The sequence below is a fragment of the Biomphalaria glabrata genome, chromosome 3, assembly GCF_947242115.1.
Source record: "Biomphalaria glabrata chromosome 3, xgBioGlab47.1, whole genome shotgun sequence".
NCBI lineage: Eukaryota > Metazoa > Mollusca > Gastropoda > Planorbidae > Biomphalaria > Biomphalaria glabrata.
This window is the reverse complement of record NC_074713.1, coordinates 10,258,436-10,283,876: the sequence shown is the minus strand read 5'-3', so window position 1 is coordinate 10,283,876 and position 25,441 is coordinate 10,258,436. Positions and strand designations below refer to the sequence as shown.

The following is a 25,441-nucleotide window of genomic DNA, read 5'->3' as shown; positions in this document are numbered from 1 at the left end:
GCCCTGTCTGCTAGCCCTAAATCAGAGGCATACACATGTACGAATTGTGGCAAAGTCTGCCGTTCTAGAATTGGCTTGATTAGCCACACCAGATTCTGCCCCGTCTCAAGATTAAGCCAAAACCAGTGACTCATTTGGGCGCATCCATTGCCTTTCGAGACAAAAGGAGCCATATATATAGTAAAGTCTGTAAAGTTCTTTTATGCCAATCACATTTACAGTACTTATTGTCGTTCAAAGTGGCCCATTCGGCGACCCCTACGGCCCGTTTTGATACCGGCCCACCAGGCGTTTGCCCGGATGCCCATATAACCATTAGGCCTACGCCTCAGGTCCTGGCGAGCTGTGCCAGCAGCAGTCCGGCGTACGTGCTGGTACAGATATCGCCGTAGTAAGGAAAACATCCGCTGTTGAGAATAGGACTTAAGGTCAGCAGCCTTCACATTTTATGTAAATATAAGCAGAAGTAACAACGAACAAGATAATAGAGTATTGGTCTATCACACACACACACAAGCACACACACACACACACACTCTTGTTGGTGGCTCATTGTGGAGTATTAGTAAAAATATATTGTGTGGTATATGTGTTGTGGACCGTCGTTGACTTGTAGCACCTAGCTGGCAGATAACTTAACCGCTGTTTGAGTATTTTACCTTTACTTATGAAACTAATAAATTGTATAGCTTAAATTTGTGAACAAAATTAAATAGAACTTTTATTTCAATATTAAAAAATTCAACTTGAGATGAAATGAATTCAATGTAGTAGACTTTAGTTATAATATAAAATGATATTTCGTACAAAATCTTTCTCACTGCGATATAAAGTCTTGTCAGTCTCAAGTTCTGGAGTCAACTGTCCTAAGACCAATGACAACCATACCACTTATCTTACATCATTCACAACCAATCGATAACCACTTCCCACCATCACCAGAGAAACACACACACACACACTATAACTGATATGATTCTTTGTCCTGTTGTATAAGATTTGTATCTTGTAACAAACTTATTAAATTATGTTTAGAAAAAAGTTAATACGTTTGTGCATGCAATTTATTTTCTTAGTTTTTGAAAACAAAACTATACGCTAAAAGCAGCAGCTACATCAATAAAGATATATATTTTTTTCTCTAACCTTTATTCAAGAATTGCAAAAACATTAGATTTAGAGGTCAAAGTGACCTGACATGACATGCAAGGTAAGCAGACGTACCTAAATAAAGTAGTCATATCAAAGAAACTAGTAAATTAAGTAGGCATACCAAAGTAAGTAGCCATTCCAAAGTAAGTTGGCGTACCAAAGTAAGTAGCCATTCCAAAGTAAGTAGCCATTCCAAAGTAAGTAGGTGTACCAAAATAAGTAGCCATTCCAAAGTAAGTTGGCGTAACAAAGTAAGTAGCCATTCCCAAGTAAGTAGGTGTACCAAAGTATGTAGTCGTACCAAAATAAATAGAGAAAGTAGCCATTCCTAAGTAAGTAGCCATTCCAAAGTAAGTAGCCATTCCAAAGTAAGTAGGCATACCAAAGTAAGTAGCCATTCCAAAGTAAGTAGGTGTACCAAAGTAAGTAGCCATTCCAAAGTAAGTTTGCGTACCAAAGTAAGTAGCCATTCCAAAGTAAGTAGGTGTACCAAAATAAGTAGCCATTCCAAAGTAAGTAGTTGTACCAAAATAAGTAGCCATTCCAAAGTAAGTAGGTGTACCAAAACGTAAGTAGACGTACCAAAATAAGTAGCCATTCCAAAGTAAGTAGCCATTCCAAAGTAAGTAGGTGTACCAAAGTATGTAGTCGTACCAAAGTAAGTAGCCATTCCAAAGTAAGTAGGTGTACCAAAGTAAGTAGCCATTCCAAAGTAAGTTTGCGTACCAAAGAAGGTAGCCATTCCAAAGTAAGTAGGTGTACCAAAATAAGTAGCCATTCCAAAGTAAGTAGGTGTACCAAAATAAGTAGCCATTCCAAAGTAAGTAGGTGTACCAAAATAAGTAGCCATTCCTAAGTAAGTAGGTCTACCAAAACGTATGTAGACGTACCAAAATAAGTAGCCATTCCAAAGTAAGTAGCCATTCCAAAGTAAGTAGGTGTACCAAAATAAGTAGCCATTCCAAAGTAAGTTGGCGTACCAAAGTAAGTAGCCATTCCAAAGTAAGTAGGTGTACCAAAGTATGTAGTCGTACCAAAATAAATAGAGAAAGTAGTCATTCCAAAGTAAGTAGCCATTCCAAAGTAAGTAGCCATTCCAAAGTAAGTAGCCATTCCAAAGTAAGTAGCCATTGCAAAGTAAGTAGCCATTCCAAAGTAAGTAGCCATTGCAAAGTAAGTAGCCATTCCAAAGTAAGTAGCCATTGCAAAGTAAGTAGCCATTCCAAAGTAAGTAGCCATTGCAAAGTAAGTAGCCATTCCAAAGTAAGTAGCCATTGCAAAGTAAGTAGCCATTCCAAAGTAAGTAGCCATTGCAAAGTAAGTAGTCGTACCAAAATAAATAGGCGTACCAAATCAAGTGATTCCACTGTTTACAAGGTCTGATAGAAGACTGTGTTTATCTGTGGTATAGGAGTTTGTTATTAGTTTAACACACTTGAACACAATTGTTTTCAAAAGTACAGATTGAAAGTGACGTGTTCATTGACAAATAAAGGGGTGTTGGGGTGAGGGGGGGGGGGCACACACGCACCAACGCACAGATTAATTCCGGAAAAAAAAACACTTAATATTATGATTCTTGAACTCAATATTTGACATGCATCATTGTAATTGCAAAATAAGAATTGATTTTCTTTAAAAAGTATTTTATAAACTCATTTGCAAAGAAAAAATATTTTAGATTTAAAGAAATATCTAAGAAAGTAAGTAAAAGAATGCATTCAAATCTCCTAGCCTTGTTTGTTCATTGTTACATTTTCTTTTGAAATTAAAAAAAAAACACGGAATTCCGTCTAATTTTAAATTATGGACGTATTTAAAAAAATATGACAACTTTTAAAGTGTCGTCTTGTACAGTTTTTAAAAGCGCTATGTAAGAAGCGAAGGGTTCGATGCTTACCTACTCTCAACATCTTCTCTCTTTCCCACAAGAAACTCTGCTAGATATCCTTACTATCAACACATTGTCACACGACTGTTAACTGTGGGCCACAGAAACAGGTGAACTTCCCGTCATCTTCCCTATAGATCGTGAGGTCTGAAAGGGGAACTTTAATTTTTATTGTTGTAATTATTTATGCCCCTCTCCTCCAGGCCTGTTGATGTAACTTTTCTAACAAGTAATCTCATTGAATGTCGACAATCCTTACTATCTGTTAACAAAAAAAAAGCACCAGTAACGGTTTCAGGAGAATGATGAAACGGTCCACTTAATTTTATTTCTTTCTCTTAATAAATGCAAACTTTATAAGGTTTATTTTACAATTGCGAAAAGGGGAGTAAGTCCGCTTTTTACTCATGCTTAAATATTATTAACACGTAAATAAAGTTAAGTCCCTTTTATTTTAAAATTTCATAGAACTTGAAATTAGAACGTCTTTTTGGTTTAGAGTTAGACAATTAAAAACACACGTTTGAGTTGAGTTTATCATTTGAAAAAATATTGATATTTATTGAAGGCATTAACTCTCTCTCTCTCTCTCTCTCTCTCAATCTCTCTCTCTCTCTCTCTCTGTACAGTGACTGAGTTGATATTTATAACTTTTTTATCTTATTTCTTATTTCCCAGTTACGACACTATTGACTCTATCACAACTCCTAGATTCCAGATGTCCGACGCTCTGGGAGACTCCACTGCATCTAACGTACCACTAGCTGCTTATACAGCTAGAGACGCCACAGAGGCGATAACAAGTAGACCTGTGTCTTCCTTGTCAATATTCTTACACGTTGTGACACTTCTCGAAGTCTTCCTTGGCGTGGTGCTCTGTTTGATTCTGCTGATTAAGACTTTGATCCGACCACTAAGCGTAATATGCCTTTTCTCTATCCCTCCCCCCACCCAATTATTTTTTTATGGATTAAAAAAATTAATGCTCTAGAAGATACATATTATAAAAATCTAGAATGTTTAGCTATTTATGTTTTGTTTCGATTTATGCTTAACGTTTAACATTAGCCAATTAATTATTTATTCATTTATGTATTTAAGTAGAATAAGAAATACTGCATTAAATAAAAAATATACTTTTGCACTCAATATATTCAGAACTCCATTTGTTCACTATCTACTATATGATATCTTATGACGATAAATTCATCGTCTGTTAACCGCTGCAGAGATGGTCATTTTTAAGATTCTGGTTATATATTGTGAATGGCCATGTTCTATCTAGTGTTATAACACTGTTGTGCTGTGTTTTACATTGAAATATATTTCCTAAAATATTGTTAAAGTTTTGGTTTTGGTAAATAAACATATTTTTAAATATTTCTAACAGATAACAAAGTCACCGAGAACGTTATCTGACAGACCTGTTATATACAGTTTGTGTTGTGGAGGTATTCTAATGTCGTGTCACGTACTTCCAGTGAGTTTAAATTAGTTTTGTAGTCCGGTTAACTTTATAACTTTTCCCTTAATTAGGGTAATATAATTTGAATGGTTCTTTACCAAGAGGACCGAAAAAGACACAGACTCCAAAACACCTCAATGTAAAGAAAACTATATGGAGAGCTCCCTGATTTGGAAACCACTGCGCAGTTCATCTCATGTATTGGTCTAGTCATCTGAAAGCTCCAACAGTTCATCTCATGTATTGGTCTAGTCATCTGAAAGCTCCAACAGTTCATCTCATGTATTGGTCTAGACATCTGAAAGCTCCAACATAAACTTTGAGAATGAGGAAGAAGAAGAATGTGAATGGCAGTGTAGGCAGATACATGAGAAGTAAATACTCAGCAATAAAGCTGTACGGTCGCCGCTTGTAAATGTTCCTTTCTAATAGGCCTTACTTGTCTTTCTATTGAATCATGGGAAGGCTATAAATGTTGTTTTTTTTTACTTGAACGTAACACCCCGTTACTTAATGTTCCAATTAGTTCATTTTTTTTCCCTTTTCGTATTGTATTGGATAGATTTATGTGTGGCAACAATTTCAAACGAGGACAGTGTCTATTAGGACTTTAACAAATGTCTGCTTTCTTCAGCTTGGACTGTTTCACCTTGGCTTCTGTCTATTTTATATGTCACTGCTGTTAGAGCTTCACAGGTAAGTTGTACAGGGGTTTGAAAGGTGAATTTAGCTGTACAACAACTAAAAATGGGGAAATATATCTTAAGACTCGTGAACTACTAAAATCAGGGCTAAATTTCTTAAGACTCTTGGAATAAACTCCCTTGAAATTTTGAACGATTATTCATTGTCAATGACAACACGTGAATCAATTTTAAAAAATAACCAATTAGTTAATCAATTAGTTCTAACTAATTTATTTAGTTTTACACTAGCAATGTACTGAGCTATAGGGGATATAAATAAATCTTGCAATACTGATACTGAGAGATATGGCAGCGATTGAACAATATTCCCCTTCACTTAATATACGTTTATAGAGGCCACCGAAAAGGGAAAAGACGCTATTAGTTTTGTGTGAAATGTCTGTCCGTCTGTCCGTCCATCCCGTTTAGATCTGGTAAACTAGAAAAAATAGTGAAAATCCGACATCATAATATTTTAGTCCACTCAAAGTTCTGATGCAACGGCTACTTTTTTCTTTTCTAAAAATGAAAAATTAAATTTTTGAAATCACTTATGAACTCTATTCTTCTCTTTCATTTGTCTTTGATATAATTTAATTCTGATGTTCTTTCTGGAAATATAAATACCAGCCTTTTTACCTTCCTGGGTGGACCACTTCGGGGGCCGATTTTGAGTTTGTGTTTCCACACAAACTTTCTTTACAACCTTGTTATTTATATTTATTTAGCTTGTTAATTGATCTTAACTGGTGACTGACATTTCAGAGTAGAATTTTCTTTTTTCACTTATAGATTGACCGAGAGGGTATTTAAAGTCCAACAAAAGAGTCATCTCATGTGTCAGTTTCTAGCAGTCATTGGTCTCCCTTCCCTCCTCATGGTCAGCTACTTTGTTGTGTGGTACTTTTTTTATTCGCACGACCCGAGGCACTGTTTGGTCTCCAGGCACCACGACTACATTATTATACGTAAGTCTCACATAAAAGCCGGCTCTAAATCGATTGCAGCTCAATGATTTTTTTTTATCAACATTCTGTATATTTTAAACTGTGCTTTTCACAACCTTTTCTGTTCAGTAATTATATAGATAGATAGATAGATAGATAGATAGATAGATAGATAGATAGATAGATAGATAGATAGATAGATAGACAGAGAGACAGACAGACAGACAGACAGACAGATATATATATATATATATATATATATATATATATATATATATATATATAGATAGATAGATAGATAGATAGATAGATAGATAGATAGATAGACAGACAGACAGACAGACAGACAGGCAGACAGACTGACTGACTGACTGACTGACTGACAGACAGACAGGCAGGCAGACAGACAGAGAGACAGACAGACAGACAGACAGATAGATAGATAGATAGATAGATAGATAGATAGATAGATAGATAGATAGATAGATAGATAGATAGATAGAGATATAATTAGATATATTACAATTCCTCCATTCAATTCGTAACCTAGAGAAAACTTAAAAAACCCAGAACCTAAAATCTGGGTTGGTGAACAAGTTTCTCAAAAACCTTTCTAACGATTTTCCTAGAAATTTAACAGCTGTTGTATATCGCAGAGGACGGAAGTACTAGCTCGTCGGCCATTCTAGTTTGACCGTTCTAATTTGTCAAAGAAAAAAAAAAAAAAAGAAATACATTTGAATTTGGCCAGAGAACGAGACATTATCTTCTGGTATTTCCGCATTCTTTCAAGATTTTAATAAATGAATGATCAAGAATATTTTGCGCCTCGTCTTCTACTTCTAGATCTAAAGGCCTAGCATTGGAATGGGAAGTCTAGTAGATCTATACATTCACTTAACCAGGATTCTTTCTGGGGGGGGGGGGGGGGGGGGGTGCAAATTGGGCGGGGTAAATAATGTTCCATTTTTTATAATCTAACATTCGTTAGTTATTAAGAGAATAAAAAAATCGCTCTATATGTTGTTTAAAGGAGGTCTTTTTTTTTTAAAATTATGTTTTTCTTGTACAAGATTTATTGCATGTAGATTATAATGCGTAAGCAGCTTATATGCTTTTAAATCAAAATTAAATTATTACTAAGTATCTTTGTTTGATGTAGGCCTACTGAGCTGTGCATTACATTCGTGGTTATAAGTCGCGAGTCGAACCGAGACCATTTGTCATAAAAGACCTGAACACTGACCTGCGACGTCGCAACCTGTGAACAGTTAAGACCAATAGCGTGTCGCTTCGTCAGTGGTCTGACGTCACGAACGCTTCAAAGGGAAAAAGACCGAATGCAGAGCATAGCAACGAATTCTAGAAATAAATAGTTGTTATATTTAATCTAAATCTTGAGAAAGGTTTAAAACTAGGTTCTTATTTGTTAGCCATGTTTTACACATTTCAACGATGTAAGTAAATATTATATGGATGGCTGCCTGGTCGTGCGGTTTGCGCGCTGGACTGTCGTTCGGACTTATCGATAATCCCGGGTTCAAACCCTGCCATCTCCCATCCCCCGTCGTCCTGCTGGAGGTTTGGACTAGGAAGTAATTATCTTCAACTCTTAAGTAACATCCGAAATAAGTAAAACATTTTACAAACAAACATATATTTATACACACATATATGTGGTTTGACCTAATGCATATATTTTATATTACTAATTGTATTTTCTGAATCTGTCTACAGTCGAGAAAGTGGCCATTCTGGCTGCACTTTATCTTATGGTACCTGTCCATAAAGTGTATCCCACCAAAGATACCATATGGACGCTTATTGCCCTGCTGATTAGTTTTCTTGGTGGAGTGACATTCTACGTCATTAGGTATGTTACGTCAATTTCAATTGTCAGTTATTATTTTGTAAATTGAGAGAACAAATCATATTATTACTATGGATATTAAATTAAATCTGAACTCTCTTGACATTCTTTCTTTTGGTGCTTTCTTTATGCTTACAAGTTTCAACGTGCACAGAAATTAACATTGAATTAAGTCTGATAGAAAGGTGTGATGTATGTTTAGTTCTGCACTGAAGTCAACTGTAAATGTTTGTTAGATTTCAATCAATTACTCAGCAAGCGTTTGGGTTTCTTGTTCGGGTGTATTCCATGTAGTTAAACAACAGCACAAAGATAACACACATCTATTTTAACAAGTGAAAAGATGTGATCAACACTGATGAACAATGGATAATAAGTTTAATCCAATAAAAGGCCACAGTCAAAGTCTCTGTCAAATAAACACGTCTTTACCCAAGAGAATCCTATCGCTAACTGATTTTCCAGTCTCTAACCCAAAATATCCCAAGCGTCACTTGTCCCGTTCAATATACGTCTTCTATGGTGCGTCTTTAACTAACTAATAATATAAACTAGGTGCCTAACAAAGGACAGATAATGCATCTTATAATACAGGTATATAGATCATGTGAAACACAACTAATAGGACTAATTGATGATTTTTCAAAAGGTTTAGATGTTACTGAGCAAATAGATGCTATCTTACTAGATTTTTCCAAGGCTTTTGACAAAGTTCACCGCCAAAGTTTGCTTAAAAAATTAAAATATTTTGTCATTGATGGTCTAAATGCATGACGCTTAGGACGTAATCATTTTCTTTTTGAAGTAACGTCTGTATCATATAAGATAAGATACAGACGTTACTTCAAAAATGAAGATGACTACGTCCTACGCGTTTTCCTAGGTCAGTTAGTTATACTTATAGTTATACATTTTACCAAGTCATTGGTTTTCCTGGCTGGCTCAGGCAACCCATTCCATGCTGTGATAGCACTAGGGAAGATGGAGCATTTGTACTAATTTTTCCTAACATATGGTATTTGAAGATTATGGTTCAGTGTTGCAACTTTACTTTTGAGTCTTTTTTCCTGAAGGCTTACTAAATTTAGTGATTTTATTAAAGATGTTACTCTAGTCAAATGTGAATATTCGTTTGTTATGAATCCCAATGCTCTATTTTGTGTCTTTTCCAGTTTCTTAATGTTTTCTTGAGTTGAAGGATCCCAAACAGAAAATGCATATTCTATTATTTGCCTAACCAAGGTTAAATAACATTTTAGTTTTATGTTCTTATTTGATTTATAGAAATTTCTTTTAATAAACCCTAATGCTTTGTTTGATTTTTTTTATAGTTTCATCAATATGGCATGTTTTTCATTTATTTTAACACCTAGCTTTTTTGCATTTTTTAGTCCTTGTTACTGGTGTACCATGAATAAGATAAGGGAATAAATTTGTTTTAGTTTGTTTTTTTTTACTCCTAATAACTGACATTTTTCTGGGTGGAAAGACATGCTCCAACTTGATTCCCATTTCTGTAATTCATCTAATTCTTTTTGTAGCGTCGTAATGCATCTTTAAATGAACTCTTTATTGTCTTTCTCTTGTCCAGTGTTCTGGGTATTTTTAGGCACTTAATTCTGGTTAATGGACGGGCAAGTCACGAGCTTTTGACCCGATGACATCATTCTAAATCGTGTGGCATGCGCTTCAACTGTTTTCAAGATGGTATCAAGTTGGAAACATGTCCGCCGTTGGTACAGGAGGCTTTGGCTAGGTCTGCTACGATGTCATAATCTTTCTGTCTGATTTCTTAAACATGGTCGTGCGGTTTGCGCGATAGACCGTCTTTTCGGATTTATCGATGCTCCCGGGTTCAAACCCTGCCTGCTTCCATCCCCCGTCGTCCTGCGGGAGGTTTGAACTAGGAAGGAAAATTATCTTCAGCTCTGAAGACATGTAAAACATTTTACAAACAAACATTTTTGTACCTCTTTTCAAAAGAAATTGATTTCCGCTTTTGCAACGTTGTGTTGATTGCTCATATCTGAGGCTGATAAGTGTTTATGAATCTTTTGTTAGCTTCAGAGTTTGTTTGTTTTTTAAAGATGCTGGACTAAATGGTAGTTCCATACTGCAAATAGTTCTTTATTAGTCTATACATGTAAATACTTTACTCTTATTTAATTTTTCAACTGCATGGGATGATTTAGAATTTAGATAATACATAGCCCTATACGCAACGCATTTGTTAAATATTCAAAAATAAGTATATTTGTTCATTCTTTGATTTAATTTTGTTTTTCGGAAAGTTAAAAAGGATGCCATCTGGCAACAATTGGCTCCTGTATAAATAAAAAGTTAGAAAACTCTGAGACAGTGCCAGATTGGCTTACATCAGACGTAGAAAGAATAGGCTTATAAGTTTAAAAAGAAAAAGCTAGCGACGTTAAGACGACTACTATGACAGCCAAAGGCTAAGTCTACGTTGAATGTGACAAGATATATAGGTCACAGCTGGGTCTGCGTAACCAGGGGAAATACTTTACGCTCTTTAAATCATCGGGCTCCAATTTAATTTCCTTAGTTTGTATGTCTCCCAGGCATGACACGGTAACTAACCCTTCATAATGGCACTGTGTACAAATTGACTTTGTGCCCCAATCTTTCACAATGTGGCAATATCTATACATTGGTTTTATTAGTTTTACTAATCAATATGTAGATCTGTGTATTTTATGCAGTATGTAGATCTGTGTATTTTATGCAGGCTGTCCACCGAGTCTATGGTTTCCTCAGCTGTGAACGCCATTCTGGCTGAGACCCATGTTTACATATACATCGCCACCATCGTCGTTGTCAACCTATTTTTAAAAGTATTTATATTTTTACTAAGCTTCTATCCACTCTCTCTGTCTGTCTGACTGGTAAAAAAATTGTACGCGTTATTTCTCCCACACCCAATCTCGGACCAAGCTGAAATGTTTCATAATTATTTCTTGTACATACCAACACAAGAGTCAATTTAAAAAAAAAAATAACCAATTAGTTAATTAGCTATTGGTAATTTTAATTATTATCTTTGCTATCTTGAACAACGGAAATTAATTTTAGTTGACAGATATAAGTTGGTATACATTGAATTAGTTACCTTTATTGTTTATAGAAAGAAAATTGTGTAAATAACTATAAGACCCCCCCAAAAAAAAAAAAAAACTTGACCAGCTCCCTGGCACAGTGGTTTCGTATTGGCTTAAGGGTTAGGGTTAGGGTTGGCCTTAGCCCTCTAGACTCTGTCGCTTACATTTTTTTAGGCTATAAATACATTTAAAAAGCGATTACCTAGATACTCCCTTCTTTCTCTCCCCACCCACCCCTTTCCAACTAGTAACATGGACTTGTGATAGTCAATATTGTAGATCTAATCTATGGATCAGTATCGGGTTTTCAATGTTTTTACGTTTAAAAATAAAAGTAGCTCAACATTTCAACTAAGATGCTTTTAAATTAAAACCTAGAAACTTAAAGTCTAGTTTTAAATATTTTCAGATTTAAATAGATTCCCCATTTACAAAACCTTTCCCGCAATTCTCGATAGTATTTAAGCCTACTTGGTTACTAATACATTTTAGTTGAGGTGAAAGTTTTTATAGCGAGTTTCTCAACACATTCGTAAATATTTGCAATCAACAAAACAAAGACGTTGATAAGTTGATACTTAACATCATAGACGTTGATAAGTTGATACTTAACATCATAGACGTTGATAAGTTTATACTTAACATCATAGACGTTGATAAGTTGATACTTAACATCATAGACGTTGATAAGTTGATACTTAACATCATATAATGAATAAGATTTTGAGGAAAGGTAAATCATTATTGAGTCGGGATCTGCCTGCCGAAAATAAAGTTGCAAAAGTAAGCTAAGCCAATATTTACTCAAAAGTAAATCGACACCAGACGTCTGCCTAATAGTTTGGACAATGAATCCTTGTTTTGTTTTTCTCTCGCATTGAACAGATTGAAGTATCATCTGCTAATGAAATTGCTGAAGATTTGCACGCGGAAAGTCGATCTCGAAGTTTTATAAAACTCTCGGGCCTTACCAGACGACTGTCTCGTTTATCGAGGCACATGTCGATAGCGCCTTCCACATCACATCGGAGCCAAAGTGGCTTGGCTCTTCGTCCAACGGAGGATGACCTACAGAATCAGACTATGTTCCAACGATCTCTACGAGTGAGATTTTCTTATCATATGTTTGACTGAGTGTAAATATAGTTTCATGTGGTGTAGCCGACCTGTGAGTTTTTTGTTAAAAAAAAACAACAAACCTGTTTAATTTGAGAATTCTAATTAATAGTGTTTTCAACAATTTCAAATAAAATCGAAAGGATGAGTAGTTTGGTCTCCGATATCAGCCTGATAGTGTAGTTATCAGAAGTCCGGTAAAAGGAAGAAACGTTCCCCTGATCGGGGCACTCCACCAGAGGTGCATTAGTGGGTGGTGAGTGGGGCAACCACCAGGCCCCGCGCCTTAATGGGGCCCCGCCATAGAGAGAATCTTTCGTCACCGTCTGCCCATCGTATAAATATTAATGACCCTGATATGATACTTGCCCAGGGCCCACGCAATATTAAATCCGCCTCTGGTGTCCACCATTCGATCTGTGGCATTTTACGTCTCGAGAGACAATCTTTTCCCTTTGCAACTTCTTGTGTGACCAGGCGCCGTTGTATTTTCAGCCTTCTTTCTGCTTCTGTTGTGTATGGCATCTGCAATCCGAGACCCTTCCTTTATGCTCTCTCTCCATGTGGATCTATCCAGTGCAACTTTTTCTCAGCTGCTAGTGTCGATTTTGAAGAGCTTCATGTCGCGTTTGCTTACATCTGTATACCGTAAAAGTGGGCGACCAGCGGCTTTCCTGCCTTCTATTAGATTGCCATACAAAATGTCTTGTGGAAGTCGACCTACTGGCATTCTACGAACGTGGCCAAGCCAGCCAAGTCGTCGGCTGCTGATAACAGATCGGATGTCCTGGCACCCTGCTCTTTGTAGCACTTCCTCATTGGTTATTTTATTTTGCCACCTTATTTTAAAGATCCACCAGGGACTGAAGCTGGATATCAGAATCAGCCACAATTGCTGCATCATCAGCATGCAGGAGTTCCCTGATAAGTATCTTCCTAACCTTGGTTTTTGCCCGCAGCCTTGATACATTAAATGATTTTCCAGATGATCTTGTTTGGAGAAACACACCTTCCATTGAATTAGACAGTACATTTCGTTTCCATTCGATGGGTATTGGATTAATAAGTGAAACAGTCCGGATTTGACCATTTTGTTTACTGCGATGAAATTAAGAGTCCATTCCTTCGTAATCCTCTCTCTCTCTCTCTCTCATAAATAGAAGAAAGAAGACAGTTTTGTTCAATAATCTCCTTCATGAAAAGCTAGGTCCCCCATTCTTTGTCACCAATTGGATCTCATCCCGTCTTCGTGAAAAGCTAGTTCCACCCTTCTTTGTCACCAATTGGAAAGCATACCTTCTAAAGAAATTGTGCATGGTTTTCCACACGTAGTGTTTGGGCGAATAGTGAACTACTGCAAATGTCGCTGAGGGAAATAGATCTATGCTTGTTAATAGTTTTACTGTTTGGTAATTACTGACCACGTTTGTCGAACACATTCTTGACTTGGAGATCATCATAGTTATGCTACTGTTGTACAAAGCTTATATCAACTGTCTGGTCAAATGTTTGTACACATTGATTCTCCTACACCCAATTTCAAATCAAGTTGAAATTTTGCACAATTATTTCTTGTAAAAAAAAACAATGATCAATTTAAAAAAACTAATTAGTTAATTATCTACTAGTAAGTGATTATTTTGCTTGGTATCAAACAAGGGAAAAATCGTACTTTGCAGATATGGCGGCACGAGTTATAATACTATACTCTGACGCTTAAAAGTTTGAAACTAACAATAGATAGCAGTGGTTAGTGTATTGGTTTTAGGAGACTTGTGCCCTCGAGGTTGAATTCGATTAACAAAACCTTGAAAAACAAAAAGATATATTTAAAACTCAATCACGGTAACCTTTAACTAGGTACTACCTTCTTTCTCCAACCTAATTGAGACAATTAAAATTAGTATGAGCTATTATTTAGTTTTTTTCTCGTTTTTTTTATGCAGTGATCGCGGTAACATTTACACAGTTACCCCCCTTCGTCCTATTCCCATCTGGTCCAGACAAGTGATAGGATCATAGCGAATTGAGAAAGCTACTAGCATAACATTGCGCTAAACAAAAACGATTGGTAAAAATATTTCTAATCACACAGATTTATTATTGTTAGTCTAGATCAGTGATGCCCAAAGTACGGCCCGCGGGCCAGATTCAACCCACGAAGTGGCTCTATCCGGCCCGCCGAAACGTCAATTCAAAGTTTAGAAAAATCCCTTAAAAAAAGGTTGAAAAATTAAGCTTTACCTACGTTAGGGCCCTCATTTTTTTCTAATGCATTGGTACCACAACATTGAACACTTTAATGGAAAATGTACCAGGAAAATTGAACGGATCTTTACTATTTTGTGGAACATGATAATAAGCCAACATATTTGTTTTATAAAGAACGTGTGGCTGTTTAAACACAAAAACACAAACACATATGAACAGCATAATAAAACGAATATGACGGCATTGGTGGGAATATTTAACAAAAAGAGACAATAAAATGAGTCGATGGTAAAACTTGCTAAAATGTTGCTCACATTTGAAGTAGAGAAATGAACTCATTTTCCGACGCCTGAAAAAAACAACATTCCAATATCCCATTCATTAATCTAAGTACTACATCCATGGGTTTCTCATAAAATAAGTTTAAAGTCAATTTCATTTTGTTTAGTTCATTTTTTTTTTTACCTTTTTGGTCATGTGGCCCATGACACGAGTGTCGGAAATTAAAATGGCCCGCTGGTCGAATTAGGTTGGGCATTACTGGTCTAGATCTATTACAAATTTAATTACATGACTGATCCAAACTAATTGGTGAAATTACACCTAAATAAGCGTTTTTTTAAATGTTTTTCTTGTGATGTCTTGTGTAAGCTTCACTTTATTTCTTAAATAGTCTTTGATGTTGATTTCAGAGACAAACTACATCTGTCCCCACACCGAACGCTGACGCTCCCACAGTTGTGTGGTACTGACAAACTATAGCAACCTACTGCCAAACAAAAAATGGCCTGTGGAATGATATGACGTACCTATCAAAACAACATTGATAATATAGTCACTACAAGAAATATGTGATTGTAAGCTGTTTTAACTATTAAATGAGAAAAAAAAAAAAAACCTGTAGTATAAAACTTTCTTACTTTTATTTTCATGCATGAGACATAGGCCTACTTTTTTTTTCTATTGTGTTAAATATCTATTTAAAAAAAAACAAAAACGGAAGCTCTATAAACATATTCACTTTGGTTACAGTGATTGCAAGTTCTCAATTATTTTTAGTCAAACGTTGAAAACAAACAACTTTTATACACGGAGAGTTACTTAGGTAACCGTGCTATGCCATGTTTTAATTAATACTGTAGTTTAAAATATATTTTTCAGATGAATGTGTTATAATTTGTATTTTCATTGTAGGCCTATATGATATATAGTTGACACTAAAGTGATATACATGTTTGAGAAAGTGGGTGTGCCACAAGTTATTATGTCTGATTAGCTATTTTTATGGTAGGTCTAATTTGGTAGAGCTACATCGAGCGACACTGATCAAACCAAGGCCCGCTAGTCATAAATCACTGGCCAAAGACTGAAAAGTATGATTTTCATTCCAAATGTTCCCTGATTGCTTATACTTTTATCTTTCATTTTAAACAAGAACATCTCTTTAAAAAAAAACAAGAAAAACATACAAAGTACTTACAAAAACAACAACAATGATTAGACCTATAGTAAGTATAATTTATCAATTAGTTTGGATCAGTCATTATATGCATGATTAACCTTAACATGATAATTCTGTGCGATTAGATTTTTTAAAATTTAGCTTTTAGCTTTCTCAGTGCGCTATGACCGTATCTTTTGTCTGAACCAGCTGTGAAAGGAGGAGGGAAGAAGGGGGTATCTAGCTTACATTATCGTTTTTTAAATGCATAAAAAAAGTTCACTCAGGGTTCAAAAATCCTCAAGGAAAATAACTAATTCAGCTTATACCACCACACCTGTCAAGTACGATTTCTTTCCCTTGTTCGATATACCAAACGAAATAATTAATTACCAATAGTTAATTAAATAATTGTTGTTTTTTTTAAATTTGATTCTTGTGTTGTCAAGTAAAAGAAATAAGTGTGCAAAATTTCAGCTTAATCCGATATTGGTTCTGTGGCATTTTACGTCTCGAGAGACGTTCTTATCCCTTAATTTTTTGCAACTTCTTGTGTGACTAAAGAGGCCAATCCTTGATACACAGCTGCGATCGCAGGTTGGGTATATATAGCCTATAATCACCAGGCGCCGTTGCATTTTCACCCTTCTTTTTGCTTCTGTTGTGTATGACATCTGCAATCCGTGACACTTCCTTCGTGCTCTCTCTCCATGTGGATCTATCCAGTGCCACCTCTTCCCAGCTGCCAGTGTCGATTTTGAAGAGCTTCATGTCGCGTTTGCATACATCCGTATAACGTAAAAGTGGACGACCAGCGGCTCTCCTGCCTTCTATTAGATCGCCATACAGGATGTCCTGTGGAAGTCGACCTACTGGGATATTGGTTATGGGAGAAATAACGTGTATAAACTTTTTGCCATGCAGACAGACAGAGTGAGTTGATAAAATAAGCTTTGTACCATTACTAGATCTGCACTGTCTGCCTCTACTAGATTTAATTCCAGCATCGATTACTGCTACATCTCCAGCATCACTATGGTCTAAGCGGACAACGTCAGACATCATAGAGCCCACGAAGATCCTCCTTCGGTTAGCGATAAGGCATCTCCTTAGTGCCCACTAACAACGGCTTTATCATGTGCCCAGTGCCCACTACCCATTGCTCACTGTCCAGACTATTGCCCAGTGCTCACCGCCCACTGTCCAGAGCATATCCTCCCAACCTTCACATCAGACGGTAACTTGTGTGAGCAACCCATTACGAGCTAGAGACGACCAGCCCAGAGACACCATCCAGCACCTACGAGCCCAGCGATAAGAAAGTAAAAATAGAAATGCCTAGCCGATCCTGATGAATCAATCGATGATGGAAGTACATCATTCAAACTATACACTTTGAACGTCAACATGTCCCTAACCAACTATCCAATCTATTGTTTAATTCAAGAATTCCTATCTACTGAATAACTTGTTGATTTGTTCTCCTTGTGAGCGCGGAGAAACATAAAAATGAACTTGCCCTAGAGTTAACAAATCAAAAAATCTCAAAAACCTGGACACATAGGAACAAATGAATTTTTTTTTGGTTCTGTTGCCTAAAAGTGTCACCCACATTGAGACAACGCTAGTTTTGATCTCCTATGATATCTTAAAACTTATTTTAAAACTATAGTATTAGTTATTAAAATGTTGTCTTACAAAGCTAGCTATAGAAAGAAACAGAAAAAAAAAAAAAAACAGTGGCTATGACTCCTTTTTTTGGTTTACTAATATAAGCAAGATACCAGTATCAACATGTCATCTTGCGTTTTGTTTTTCTTTATTTATCAATAAAAATGAATGTTAACATTTGGTACAAGAGAAACATTCTCTGAAGACAAGTGGGTGTATTATGGGAAAACTAGGGGACATTACTTGTAAATAATTATTTATTGGACCTACCAAATCGTAAAGTTAGGTGTGAGCCATATGTTGGAAATAGGGTTTATTATGGATACAGCTTTTGAAAAGAAAATACATTTTAGTAACAAAGAGATTCCAGTTAAAGTTATAGTGGTAGATCCTAGCCATTGTCTACCATTAGGCTAAAGACTAGACTAAAACTGAAGACGTAATTTAACATTCTGTAAATGTTTGTTTTTTTTTTTTTGAATGGATGGGGTGAATGTATTAATTGACCCGAGGCAAACTTAAATGTCATTAATCACAGACCTTAATGTGCACGAAACGATTGAATAGTCTCCCATAACGAGACATAGAACATTCCGGTATTAAATGTTGATGCTTTGGTCTAGTTAAAGGTATAGCTCACAAGAGTAAACCTAACAAACTGTACAGTAGGGTACACAAACATTAGCTGCCAAAAAAAAACAGCATGTTGACAGCTTGGAGGATGACTCTTGTCTTGAGACAAACATCTTTGATTAGTTAAACTTAAAAATGCATACAGGTATTTAAGGTAATTGTTGAAATACGAAAAATGAGATATAAATCTATTTAAGAAACAGAAAACAATGAGTAGTTAACATTTCTCCAACAAGTGTAACTGCTAACATTGGGATCATATTGCCTACTGGATGCATCTGTAGTTCTCACATGATAAATCCTTGTTGCTACTGGGATACTCTCTCTCATCATATCTTTTGAGATACTTCCTTCATATCTTTCTTTCTCTCTTTTTAATCAGTCTTGTTCAAATGAGTTTGCTATAAAGCCTGAAGCAACATGAACCTTCATCACAAATGTTCTTTTTTTGACTTATGATAGGGTCTACTTTTTGTTTTTAGTAAACTTTTTTATTGAAAAGTTTCATGATACGAATTTAGAGAAAAAAAACAACAACATGATGTTTAGTATTAAATAGATTTATTGTTAACACAACATTTGGCCTTTTTGTGATAACCAGCTATTCTCAAGATGTTTAAGAGATTTACAGTTTAGGCTTTCCACCAATTAAAAAGGCTAATGTGAACATCTTATAGATATCTAAACAATGAACAACAGTTTCAGCATACCATCCAATATACCAAACATTACAGCTTGTGGTGGTTAAAATAGAGAAGAGTATTACAAGAATAGAATATTACTAAAGCCATTTGTGGTGCTGGTTTCTTTTAGTTCCTCACACTGTTAAATGTTTTCTTTCATTAATTCTTGCGCAAGACACATATTCATGTTTTTATCCCACAGATCAAAAGCTCACATATCTACATTCAATCTACACCACATTGAACCTAGTCATCTCTTTTACAGCATACAAGTCAAGGCATTAGTCAATTTTTTAAAATTGATTAAAAATTTACAAATAATGTCAGATTTACTTAAATTTGTATATATAAAAGAAACATTAACACTCAAGAATTAGGAGTAAATAGTACACAACTCTGCTAAGATTGCTTGCTTTCTGGTTGAGGTTCAAATCCTGATTTTTCCACTTTTTCTTTGTATTTCAAGAAATCTCGCCTTTTATCAAAATATTTTACCTGTAAATAATGACAAAAGGTGCTTTTTTTTTTTAAACCCATAACAAAAAGTAATATTAGTTACTGAAAAGAACCACAACATAAAACTTGATCAGTTTGACAAGAAGTCAGCATAAAGAAATTAGTTCTATAAAAATAAAAAGCCTTCATTCACACTAATTATTAGATATCTCAAAAGTTAAAGGGAAAAAATTTTCTAAGGTGCTCAACTCAGCATACCTGATAGCCATAGTTTAGTCATTGTTTCTTCACTTACAATTAGTAATAAAGAGATATTGTAAGTCTATTTAAATTAAATATTCCTTAAAAATTGTCAACAAAGTAACTCAATATTAACTTTTTAAAATTCTATTTTTGCATCCTTTTCATAATTTTAAAATAAGTTTAAATTATAAGTTTAAACTACAAATTTATACAAATGAGTGTAACAAAAAATATTTGCATTCTGTAGAGAAAAAGGCTACTATTAAAAAAACAAAATCCTGTATATAACAAAAAGAGCAGGCATGCTTTAATTTCTGAAACACTATAAATGCCTTGTATAAGAGTTACATAATAATTTAACTTTCTCATTGAAAAAAAAAATGAGATTAACTAACCCATTGTTTGATGCAGCTCTTTTCATAATCTTCACGCTGCTTAAGACATTTTGTGGCATCCTCATTGTTCTCTGTCAAGCAATCCCAGTAACGATCTTTGGAGTCCCAACATTTTTGTCTCTCGTCTTGTTTAGGGAAAGGCATTTAATTTTTGGACATCAGAAACCCTAAAAAATATAATACAACATGTTGGACCTTACTATTAAAGTTATATGATCTAGCAGTATTTACATAAAAACAGTGTGACCTAATTTTAAATTTGAAAAAAAAAAAAAAAATACAACACGTTGGCCCATATTAAAGATTTATATGATCTGGGAAGCATGGTCGAGAGGCTAAGTGCGCTTGAACTTGGCTTGTCTTGGCTACCTAGAAGGGGGCTCGAGGTTTGACACCTGACTCGGACAGAGTTGCGTTTACTGAGCGCCTAAAGGCAGCACGGAAAACCAACTCCTAGATACCCCCTCCCCCCCCACTGGTCCACAAACGAGATTGGACCAAAGCGCTATAAGCATGAAAGTAGCGCTATATAAAAGCTATAATAATAATAATTTACATAAAAATGGTGTGACATAATTTTACATTTTTCCAAGACTAATATTGTGTCACTAAGTAAATCTAAGTTGCAAGTGAAGAAGTCCAAATTACATTTTTAGAAAAATAATAGATCTATAGTCTTTGATGGGCAAAAACTAATAGGATAATTTTGGGTGATCCATAATAATTTGCCTTTCTAAAAAAAATTTTTTTTTATTATGTAAGACATTTTAATATGAAAATTAAACTAATATGATAGATGCATGAAGCTACAAGTTTTTAGATGATAGTTGGTCATAATTTGGCTCAAATTATCAATTTATTCCTAACTAAGAACTGAAAAAGCTGCTCACAAATGTGTATAAAGATGCAAACATAGTAAAAAGTATCTGAGCATGAAATAATAAATTTTGAAAAATGGCTCTTGACAAGCCCTTAAAGAACTCTAAATATGCAACATTTAGAAATAATAGATTTAATTAATATGGAGTTCAGCTGCTGTTCAGGATTCACCACTTCACAGGTATTGTGAAATAAACCTTTTTGACTAGACATCTTTTGAATTCGCCATGAAGTGTCCTCTTCATCATCCCTAAGCATATTTTCTTTCACAAGAGTCAGTGAATTTTACCTTGTAAAATGAGACACTAGTTATTTTGTACTAGTTGATTGACTAACAGAAAAATGTGTTTAAAACTTTTAAGGTGCCTGATTGTTTTTCTTTAAATCTTAACATTTTTTATGTGTGGATAAAACAAAAAAAAATGCAAAATAACTTTTTCAGTACCTAAACTCGCTCATAGATTCATTCGAAACTTAAGTCTTCTTACTTTCATAATAAAGTACATCAAAGTATTCAGATTGCTTGGAATTAAGTGACTTCAAATTTTTTGAATGTCCATGGGATCAAATTTTTTTTTTTTAGAGCTTTACAATTATAAAGTACTGTTATAACTCGCCATGCGCACCGCCATCCAGACTAGTGCTAGAAGGTGCGCACTGTGATAGACTGGACCTAAAAGGATGTCAACATTAGAGAGGAGAACGATTTCCACCCAAGTTGAGAGCCGAAGTGAAAAGACTGTTCCTAAGAAAGATGATGTTTTATGAACTTGTGATGTCGTGTAAATAAAGATATATGTGCCTCGTTGAGTTGCCTCACTTAAGTTATTACAATTGGTGTCAGAAGTGGGATCAAAGGCAAGGACATCCAAGGGGCTGAGGACTTTGCACTGGGGTTTTGTGCCACCTCATGTGGCTGGTGAGACCTATGTGAGCCCTGAATGTTCGGCTGCACACTGGGCAGGTTATTAAAGCTGGAGCTAGTGCCATTGGCCTTGCTTTTCTTCTCTGGAGCTTCTCTTCTGCCAGCCCTGTTCTCTTTTCCTCAGCAATTTGTGCGCCAGTTTTTACATCATGGACATACGGTGGCAAGACCGCACTACAAACAGTGATGTCCTTGCGAACGCCAGTATGGACAGTATAGAGGGACTTCTTTTGGTCCGACAGTTACGCTGGGTAGGGCACATATCCCGTATGGGAGACGAACGTATGCCAAAGGCAGTCTTTTTTGGTGAGCTAAAAGGTGGTCGACGTAACAGAGGCGCCCCAAGGAAACACTTCAAAGACCAGCTTAGGCATCAACTTTTCTTGGCTGACATAGAAGAAAGCACCTGGTTGCATGCGACCTCAGAACGAGACAGCCGGAGGTCACTCATGAAGGCCGCGGGATACATGTTTGAGACCAAAAGAAAATCTGCTGCCGAGGACAAACGCAGACGACGAAAAGAAAATCTAAATCGACCACCTGCGGACAATGGTTATGCTTGCCCTGGATGTGGCAAAATATGTAGGTCACAGCTGAAACTGCGCAGACACTGGAAATAAAGCATTCCTCACTAATCTTTGGACTCAAAGACTAGCCTTATTATAGTTAATATAGTCAGTATAGTCTATAGTCTATATGAGTCTATGACTATTAGTAGATAAAGACAATTAAGTATTGTGTATTTGTGTACATAATAATGTTCTCAGCATATCTGTATCATAATATCATTAATAATATCTAGAAATCTAGAACTAGATCTATCTAGTGAAATTATTCTATTTAGTATTTACTACTACTCCTACTAGAGACTAGACTAGTTAGTAGATCTAGATCTAGTAGACTGTAAAGTCTACTAGACTCTACTAAGTCTAGAAGTGAAGAAGAGAATAAATATAGAAATATAGATCTAGACTCTATATTCTATATTATTATTATAATTTATATATATATTATATGTCTTTTTATATTTCTATCTAAATCTAGATTCCAGATCTACCACAGGCACATCATCATATAATGTCAATTAAGTCAATATCTTATCTTATCTTATATAATACAGACTACGTTATTTCAAAAAAGAAGATGATTACGTCCTACGCGTCATGCATTTAGTCATGCATATTAACCAATGACTTAAATTCTGCCAAGTCACTGGTTTTCCTGGCTAGCTCAGGCAACCCATTCCATGCTCTAATAGCACTAGGGAAGAAGGAGTATTTGTACAAATTTGTCCTAGCATATGGGACGAGGAATGTGCCTTTATCTTTGTGTCTTTCAGAGTATTTTATTAAATTTTGTTTTTGTATTTGAAGATTATGGTTCAGTGTTTTATGTATGATTGCTACTTTACTTTTGAGCCTTCTGTCCTGAAGGCTTTCTAAATTTAGTGATTTTACTAAAGGTGTTACTCTAGTCAAATGTGAATATTCGTTTGTTATGAATCGCACTGCTCTATTTTGTGTCTGTTCTAGTTTCTTAATGTTTTCTTGAGTTGAGGGGTCCCAAACGGAGGATGCATATTCTATTATTGGCCTAACCAAGGTTAAATAACATTTTAGTTTTATGTTCTTATTTGATTTATAGAAATTTCTTTTAATAAATCCTAATGCTTTTTTTTTATTGATATTTTGTTTGATATACTCATACTCATACCTGAGTATACAATCTTAACTTTGGCACACAATATGATACACTCTATACTATAGTAAATATAGTAAAGTCTATTCTCTAGATTAGTCTAGATCTAGATATAGATCTAATATATATTTTATATAATCATCCTATATATATATAGTCTATAAGTAGTATAAGCCTTATAATTCTACTATTATATGGCATTTTAATATAGAATCTAGAATTTAGGTGAATCATATACTAGTTAGATATAGATCTAATACCATATTGAAAATTTATAAAATTAAATATATATTTTATATTAATTATATATAGATCTAGATCTAGTAATAGTAGGCCCTCCTAGGGCCCTAGGAGTGCCTAGCTAGATCTAGATTCCTAGATTTAGATGTAGATCTAAATTATACTTTAATTATACATATAATATATCATCTGATATAACTTACGACTTACTAATGATAACTAATGTATAACTAGACTCTATAAGTGCTTATAGTCTAGAGCTATACTATTGACTATAATAGATCTATCTATATTTTATGTTTTATTATAGGTCTATAATCTAGATCAATATAGACTAGAATTAGAATAAAGTTAAATTAGAACTCCAGTTCATATATTTATCAACAGTTCATGCCCTTGCTATGCATTATTATAGATCAGTTTATATAAATCTAAATCCAAGTGGACACCGGTGAGGGTGAAAGGTCACAATTACTTTTTAATATTTTGCGTACGCGCTGTGCAATAATTTTAAGACTCTATAATAAGAAATTAAATCTAGATTCTACTTTGGGGTCCATTGGGTCAAATTAAATAATAAATATCTAGATCTATAATCTAGATAACTATTCTAGAATTAATTTCGGTCACGTAGTTGTATAAAAATAGAATCTCTAGAATAGATAAATTTTGATTTTCCTCTTCACTTATTCACTTCTTACATAGATCTTATCTTATAAAATACGATCTAAATTAAAAAAGGTAAAATGTTATTTCTAAAAAGCCACAAATATATGAACGCTAGTTGAATCAACATGTTAAATTACGAGAATAAGCCAAATTCACATTTTAATATCATTTAAACTAGGTGTTTTTGTTTTGTGTTACAACCCTTTTTTTCCCATCATCTTTATACATAAAAAATACTCTACATTTGGCTAATCTTCGCATGAAACTACCTGGCTAACAAATATTTACTACCAATATAGCTATTTTTTTTTTTTAAACATTCTTATCCTATCTTATCTTATATGATACAAACGTTACTTTAAAAAAAGAAGATGATTACGTCCTACGCGTCATGCATTTAGTCATGCTTAACCAATTACCTAAATTCTGCGAAGTCACTGCTTTTCCTGGCTAGCTCAGGCAACCCATTCCATGCTATAATAGTAATAATAATGGGGAAGAAGGGGCATTTGTACTTACAGTATTTATAATACGAGAGCGTTTCTAGTTCTAGACTACAAAATAAAAAAAAAAGTATAATGCTATTACTAACGAATAAGCTATATAACTATACTTCACTTATAATATAAATATAATGTTTGAAATCTTAGGTCATAATTTTCATAATCTTTTAAATATTTTCAATATCTTCACTTATTGTGTATGTAATTGTCATTTATCTACATTATGAATCTAAATTAAATAGTTTTTAACATAGCCCTAATTAAGAAATAATTTATATTTTGATAGTAACATCTTATAATTTATAAAATACAGACGTTACTTCAAAAAAGAATATTACATGCTACGTGTGTCCCTAAGTCAATATAATTATGCATGTTAATCAATGACTTATATATATATGTGTATGTATGTATGTATGTATGTAGGCCTATGTATGTTTGTATGTATGTATATATGTATGTATGTATGTGTGTGTGTGTGTGTTTGTGTGTGCTTTTTTGTGACAATACGCACCGGTACTACGTATCGGCACCTTTTTCAATGTAGG

At 34.7% G+C, this 25,441-nt stretch overlaps 1 protein-coding gene across 5 annotated transcripts in view; it reads left to right on the top strand.

Annotated features, from left to right (window-relative positions):
- LOC106074747 (uncharacterized) overlaps positions 1–15,336 on the top strand; it is a 32,577-nt gene extending 17,241 nt beyond the window's left edge. For 4 of the 5 annotated variants that reach the window (XM_056024191.1, XM_056024189.1, XM_056024193.1 and 1 more), the window contains exons 2-9: positions 3,722–3,962; positions 4,434–4,523; positions 5,071–5,204; positions 5,987–6,162; positions 7,879–8,014; positions 10,761–10,866; positions 12,016–12,234; positions 15,150–15,336. In XM_056024191.1, the coding sequence (XP_055880166.1) occupies positions 3,762–3,962; positions 4,434–4,523; positions 5,071–5,204; positions 5,987–6,162; positions 7,879–8,014; positions 10,761–10,866; positions 12,016–12,234; positions 15,150–15,209 (1,122 nt within the window). In that variant the 5' untranslated portion in view covers positions 3,722–3,761 and the 3' untranslated portion in view covers positions 15,210–15,336. The remainder of the gene's footprint in view (positions 1–3,721; positions 3,963–4,433; positions 4,524–5,070; positions 5,205–5,986; positions 6,163–7,878; positions 8,015–10,760; positions 10,867–12,015; positions 12,235–15,149) is intronic. The other variant, XM_056024194.1, reaches the window with a different exon arrangement.
- Positions 15,337–25,441: the final 10,105 nt, after the last annotated feature.